Source organism: Capricornis sumatraensis, chromosome 19 (assembly GCF_032405125.1).
Source record: "Capricornis sumatraensis isolate serow.1 chromosome 19, serow.2, whole genome shotgun sequence".
NCBI lineage: Eukaryota > Metazoa > Chordata > Mammalia > Artiodactyla > Bovidae > Capricornis > Capricornis sumatraensis.
Genome location: NC_091087.1, coordinates 52,264,402 through 52,271,360, shown reverse-complemented (window position 1 = coordinate 52,271,360; position 6,959 = coordinate 52,264,402). Strand labels below are relative to the sequence as shown.

At 39.1% G+C, this 6,959-nt stretch overlaps 1 protein-coding gene across 1 annotated transcript; it reads left to right on the top strand.

Moving 5' to 3' along the window:
• The first annotated feature begins 540 nt into the window (after window positions 1-540).
• CFL2 (cofilin 2) lies at window positions 541-4,707 on the top strand. Its single transcript, XM_068991084.1, has 4 exons — window positions 541-634; window positions 1,712-2,019; window positions 2,138-2,214; window positions 2,299-4,707. The coding sequence occupies exons 1-4, from the start codon at window positions 632-634 to the stop codon at window positions 2,409-2,411; spliced, it is 501 nt and encodes a 166-aa protein (XP_068847185.1). The 5' UTR covers window positions 541-631; the 3' UTR covers window positions 2,412-4,707.
• The last annotated feature ends 2,252 nt before the right edge of the window (window positions 4,708-6,959 follow it).

Below are 6,959 nucleotides of genomic sequence, written 5' to 3'. Positions count from 1 at the left end.
TTTAGAAAGTAATTTCCCACCTCTGTTTATCATTTTCTTTTTGCTGAGTAATTCAGTTGTCTAGGTTTAACCTCCGCCCCACAGTGTTTGTTCTCACTGAATTGATGGAAGGAGATCTAAATAATTTTCGCCATTTCTGACAGGGGTTTTCCATAAAGACCCACAACGTAGGCATCCAATGGAAACCACAAACGAATAAAAGACACCCAGTGAGGCGTTCGCCTCACACGCGCCCAACCCAGGGAGTAGCGGCCTGGCGCTCGGGAGGCAGGGTGGAAACGCCCTCCCGGGAGCCGGCTGGACCCGACAGATGGTGCCCCGGGGTTGGAGACCTCTCCGCCAAGGCCCGCGGCGCCCACCGCGGATGCACAGCCCGCGGGGGCCTGCCGAGCGCGCGCGGGGTCAGGCCGAGGACGCGCGGGGGTGAGGCGGGCCGGCCAGCGGGAGGGCAGGCCCGGGGCGTGCCCACGTGACCGCCCCGCCCGCGCCGCAGCCCCCCGAGCCGCCGCCGCCTCTCGGGCCGCACTCCCGGCGTGCCCCGCACTCGCCGCCGCCCGCCTGCCCCTCCTTCTCCTCGCAGCGCCACACCGCCGGAGCCCGAGCCGCCGCCGCAGCCTCAGCCGCGGGCACTATGGTAAGGCGGGCGCGCCGGCCGGGGTTCGCGGGGTCGGGGGGCCCAGGGGGCCGAGGCGTGGCGAGTGCAGCCTCCCGCGCGGCTCCGCGGGGCCCTGGACCTGAGGCCGCCATTTTAACCTGATTTCGGCCTCCAAGGTGGGCATTCCTGCGGTGCGGCCCCGCTGCTCTCTTTACACCCGGCGGGCTTGCCCTCTCGCCGTCAGGCCCGGCGGGGCCGCTCTTCGGATTCCTGGGGGCGGGGAGGGCCCGGGCAGGGGGCGACGCGCGGAGGTTCGAGGCCTGAGCCGGGCGGGCGGAGGCCGGGGGCGCGGGAGGGTCCGCCGAGCTGTTGCCCCGCCATCCCACCCAGCTCGCCGCCTTTGCCCTTCGCTTCCTTGTTTTATTCCCACGCGCGCTCTCAATTCGGTATGTGCGGTAAAAACCCCTCGCTGAAGGCTGAGCGTCTTGAGGGCCTGTCATAAAACCCTTAGGGGGAATTTAAGGAGGTGGGAAAACTCTTGAAAATGCTTTCTCGCCGTAAAAAGCTTTTTACACGCGATCCGTTAGTTTTGAAGTGCCTGCGTTTGAGCTGTGAGTCAATTATGTTGTAGCCGTGGGCGGTTTGGAGTTCACACTTGATTCTCTTTCCTTATGAGGAAACGGCACTGGCTAGGATGACTTTAAAGAAAAAAATAGTAGAAGCATTAACTGAAATCCAAAAGTGTTTTTTTAAGGCCTGCCGGGTTGACACAATACAGAAGGTATTTTTGCTGCTGCTCCTGAAGCTCTGACATCACCCAGTGAAATAGGAAACATTTCAGGGATGGGACAGCCTGTATTTGTCCCTTTCCGTCTATCTTCCACTTGCTTCAACCTCCACACACCTTTTTAAAAAAGGATGAATGAAGCAGGATGAGTTAGAACCCTTAGGTACATCATATACTGATACTTAAAATGTGGCAAATCTGATTAGACGGCTTGCATGGTATGATGCAACTTTTGATGTCCAGACTAAAATGAATCCTCTCGAGCAAACAGTAATTTTGGTTAAAACCGAATTACTTGTTCTGAATTTCTGTCCTTTCTTTACTTTCAGGCTTCTGGAGTTACAGTGAATGATGAAGTCATCAAAGTTTTTAATGATATGAAAGTAAGGAAATCTTCTACACAAGAGGAGATCAAAAAAAGAAAGAAAGCAGTTCTCTTCTGTTTAAGCGATGACAAAAGACAAATAATTGTAGAGGAAGCAAAGCAGATCTTGGTGGGTGACATTGGTGATACTGTAGAGGACCCCTACACATCTTTTGTGAAGTTGCTACCTCTGAATGATTGCCGATATGCTTTGTACGATGCCACATACGAAACAAAAGAGTCTAAGAAAGAAGACCTAGTATTTATATTCTGGTGTGTAAAAACAAAAGAAAAAAGTACTTTTAAAATGCAAGGATTATTATTAACATAGTCAGTTTTGCCTTTGTTTTTCTTTTAAATAGGAGTCAACAATTTTTTTTTTCCCCTGTAGGGCTCCTGAAAGTGCGCCTTTAAAAAGCAAGATGATATATGCTAGCTCTAAAGATGCCATTAAAAAGAAATTTACAGGTACAAGCATTGACTATTTTGTGCAGAAGAATTGCTCCTTCTTAATTATAATAAAGTAATTGGATAATATTTTTTTCTTTTTAGGTATAAAACATGAGTGGCAAGTAAATGGCTTGGATGACATAAAGGACCGTTCCACACTTGGAGAGAAATTGGGAGGCAATGTAGTAGTTTCACTTGAAGGAAAACCCTTATAAATCAGTCAAGTGCCATCTGGATCTTAAGGAGCTTCCATTTCTCCAGCTCAGTCAATTGGAATAGTATTAGGTTTTTTTTTTTTTCTTTTCCCACTGGGTCCTTCCAACACAGTGAATGAAGGAAATATCATTCATGTAAGCAGCCTACCAGTGATTGCCATTAGACTGTTTAATACTGTTACTATTATGTAGAACCCAAGGAATGCCTTCCCATCATATTTTAGCCAAAACAACTGGGTATATGCCTCCTTTGCAGCAAACACTACAGTTAATTGTGATTGTCAATGTGAATAGCTTAGAATACTACAAAGGGTTAAGCTAATTGAATGCCTTCAAAGTATTATCCACTGGTGAGATGGTAAACTTTATTCAGTATTACTGATAGTTGCACTTGATTGCAGTTCTGTGAGGCTTGAGCATTCATACACCTCACCTGCCTTGGCAAGCCTATTTTTTTGTGACATGGCAGCACGGATATAACACTATGCATTAAAAACACTTTTTTTGTAATAAATTTAATCCCCCACCAGAAAAGGAATGCCAATTAAGTTGTGTTAACTGTGTCATCAGCTTATCCTAGTACCTCAGTGTTCATTCCTTTTACCTGTGTATCTTCTTAAAAGAAATAGCTATTATTAATGCCTTTTTTCCCCCATTGAGTGTACACTACTGAATACATGTAGTTTTATGTTTACCATGTAAGTGTTGCAACACTAAAGATATTTTGAGTATCAGTCATGATGGCAATTTCTGTATAAAAGAGCCTTAAATGGAACATTGTTTTTGAGATCAAACTCCCCACCCTCACAAAAATGGCCACGTTGCAATAAAAATTGTGGCATATTACAGAACGGTTGCCTTGTTTTCCTTGGACATTTTGCAAAATACCATGTGAAGCAACTCCTAGGCTAAACAGATATTATTAATCTCTACACTGGTCATTTAAGAATTTTTTTGTACAACATTCTTGCATGATATTTTCCAGTTTGTTGATTTTATTTGGTTTAAAAAATATTCTATCCTAAAGCTAATATAAAATATTATTACAGAGGTATACTTTTATAAGCTTTATTTATTTCCTTATGTATTAATATGGTGATCAGGAATTATTTTTTGCACTTTGACATAAATACTCTTCAGTATCTGATTAGTTCTCTGGATAAATTAGCATAGTTATTTTTTTAATTCACGTTTACATTTCTAAGTAGTTGACCAGTAGAAGAAACAGGAAGCTCTTATTGCCTATTTGGTCATAATGAAAATAATTTATAAAATGTTGTCCTTCAAAAGTTTAATAGTACTTCTCCTGTTTAGGAACTTTAATTTCAGCTATGATTTCTTAATATATTTCACAAATTAAAAAAAAAAAGTTTATATAGCAGTCTTAAAGATTAGTAGTGGAATTTGGCTGTGGTCCAGGCGGCTCTCCTTATAGAGAATTTGATCTGTTCAGTGTGAGCAGTTTGCTGTTAGCCAGAGCTATTTATGGCAAACACATGCTTTTGTATCTTGTCATAGTTACCCACAAATGGCAAAACTGGACTTGATTCTGCTGGTATGCAAAACAGGCATGCTAGTAAGCAGTGGATTGTAGCTTAGAATTTAACCCCATAGCTCTGAAGAATGCTCTTATTAGAAAACGGGAACTGAAAAATCCCTTCTTTTTCTAATGTCTGGAAGTAATTTGAGTTTAATTAGGTTTTTTTCCCATGTTTTCAGAAGGTTTTTCATATGAAAACAAAAATAGAAGGTAAATGTCTAGGTTTCCATTTAAAATTATATGAATGGCTTGGGATCTTTTGCACTGAGCAATTTTATTTCAGGCTTCCAGCTGTCCCTGTGAATTATTCTGGACGTTTTGATGGCTTTTTGGTAAGGCCAAACTCGTATAAGTAGAGCATGAGAATACTGACATATACTAAACCATATGTGTAACTGATACTTGTACCATGAAATTTTTCATTATTTTCCTCATTCTAAAAAATAAGGTACTATATCTAAAGTTGTGCAGTCTCTTGTGTTTTTATAGCTGATTTCTCAACTTTTCTTATGTACCTCTTTAATTATATAATAATTTCAGAGGGTAAATATTGCTTTAAACTGTGGTACTTTGATTTGTTAGATTGGCAGAACTGATACTAATAATTAAGTTCATCTTTGAAATACATCTTTGTGCATAAAGCCAAAAATAATGATAATTAATGGTTCTTATGTTACTTGAGACTAATTTGGCATTTGAAATGATCATTCTACTTTACAATCATTTACATTTGAAACAATGTTCCAGTTAGCTTTAAAAGGTATACGGTGCTAATTAGTAAAATATCAAGGACAATATTTTACTGCTAGCTTGCAAAATTATAAGTGTTTAAAAAATAAAATATATGAAACTATGTAAAGCTGTTGAGATGTGTTTACTTATACTTTGGGACACTAAAATTTTTTTAAACTAATATTTCAAATCAGAGAGGCACCATTATCTTTAGTCTGTTTTTTAGGATTTTAGTTGATATACTTTCTCGATGGATAACAATATTCTTTCAAAACAAAGTGTTGTTGCAATTAATTTTGACATTTTTCAGACAAATGGGAACAGTTGGCATTTGTCCCAAACTGGCTATCAGCTGTTGTTTTCCATCATTATCAAAAATAATGTGGCCAACGTTGTGTATTTAATGTGCCTTTCTGATAGTGTAAGAAAAGCCTCTTCCTAGGTTTGAATTTCTCTGATATGGATTCTTTGTAACAGCTAATTTATGGAATCCAGCAAATGAGCTCTAGGAGAAAATTATTTTTCCTTATTAAAGAATAATCTCAGCAATGGTAATCATAGAAACACTATGGTAGTCATTGGTAATCATCGAAACACTTTTCCTTAGGTTTGCCACAGAAAAATAATCTACTTTAGTTCTCTGCTTTAGTTCTTTAATAATAGTTTGAGATCGCAAACAAGCATGAATATTCATTTTCTGTGAACATTAAAGCTACTAGAGATGTGCAGACAGGCTCCAATGAATATTGCTTTTGAAACAGCATGAATTGACAAATGTTCTGTGTCTCATCTCAGCCAATAAGGAAGTTTGAGGTTTTTATTTTTCTTTAGAACATCCAAATAATTGCTTTCTTTCCATGTAGATCAGGAGTCATCCTTCCACTTCAATTTCCTGTCAAAAAGCAGTTGTGCAAATTAATTTCTATGAGCCTCAGTTTCTTCATAAGAATGATATCTGTCTACCATACCTGGTTGCTGAGGATCAAATATGGAAATACTTTTTGGAAGACAGGAAAATACTATGTAAATATAATTATTTAAGCTTCACTCTTAAATATATATAGTTAAGAACCGTGTTAAAAATAAGATTTATTGTAAGCCTTTGAACCTCTTTATTGTAACTATTTAATCTGCTAGTTCTTTAAGGACTGATTAGCTGATAAATTACAACTGTTTCACAGAATGAAGTATAAAGTGTGGCCCCTGAGTTGTTCATGACTGCTGTTAATGTTTTTAGTGTAATTTTCTTTTTCACATGTGATCAGTGAGAGACTAGCTTCTTTTCCCCAGACTTTGAAGTAATGAGTAAATGAAGAGATATTCTTGTTTTGGAATACTTGGCATAAATGTATGATCTAGGTTGTTGAAAATCTTTGACTGTTTATTAATTAATACTAGAAGTTTAGGTAGTGCTTCATAGTTCTCAAGGCACTTGAAATCCGTTTGATCTCCTTAGGTCCTTTTAACAAGCTAAACCGTATTTCTCTGCTGCACATGAAGAGACTGACGTTTGGAGAGGTTAAGGGACATCCAAGCTGTTGAGTAGGAAAATGGATTCCAGTCCAGTACACTTTTCAGTCTGCGTTCATATTGTAACATACAGTGAGTTACTAATTTTCTTTTTTAAAAGATGGAATAATCTGACTTTTTGAGCAGAACCTAACTAATTATTTAATATGTCTTTAAAGCATCTCAGAATATTTGAAAAACATTCTTGGACTATTTGTTTTCTAGGAAAGCCCATACTCATAAAGATCTGAAAATATTTTTACACTTAAAATATTTTCTTGGGTGTTTCAGTATCATAAGTTTTTTGAAAACCATAAGGATTGTATAGACACATTTTTAGAAAGCTGATACCTCTCAATCCTTATCCAAAATGTTGGATATTTTCCTCCATCTGTTCCTCTACTCACCTTTCTAAGAAATAGTACAGTATATTATGATGGTTAAATACTAAGACTTTGGTATCAGACTGTCTGGGTTCTTCACACATAGACCTTTAATACTTTCTAATTGAATGATCTTAGGAAAATTACTTAACCTCTCAGAGCCTTTAGTTCATCTGAAAAAGGGGATAATAATTATACCTCATCTCATAGTACTGTAAGGATAAATGAAAGCCATTGGAATAGTTCCTGCATGTAATAAGCATTCAGTAGGATGACCCTAAAATTTAGTCCAAGCCATTCTTGAGACTGAAAGGGAGAGCTAAAAATAATTATGCCTATAGACAACAACCTTAAACTGGTACAGTCTAAAAGCAAATCAGATGT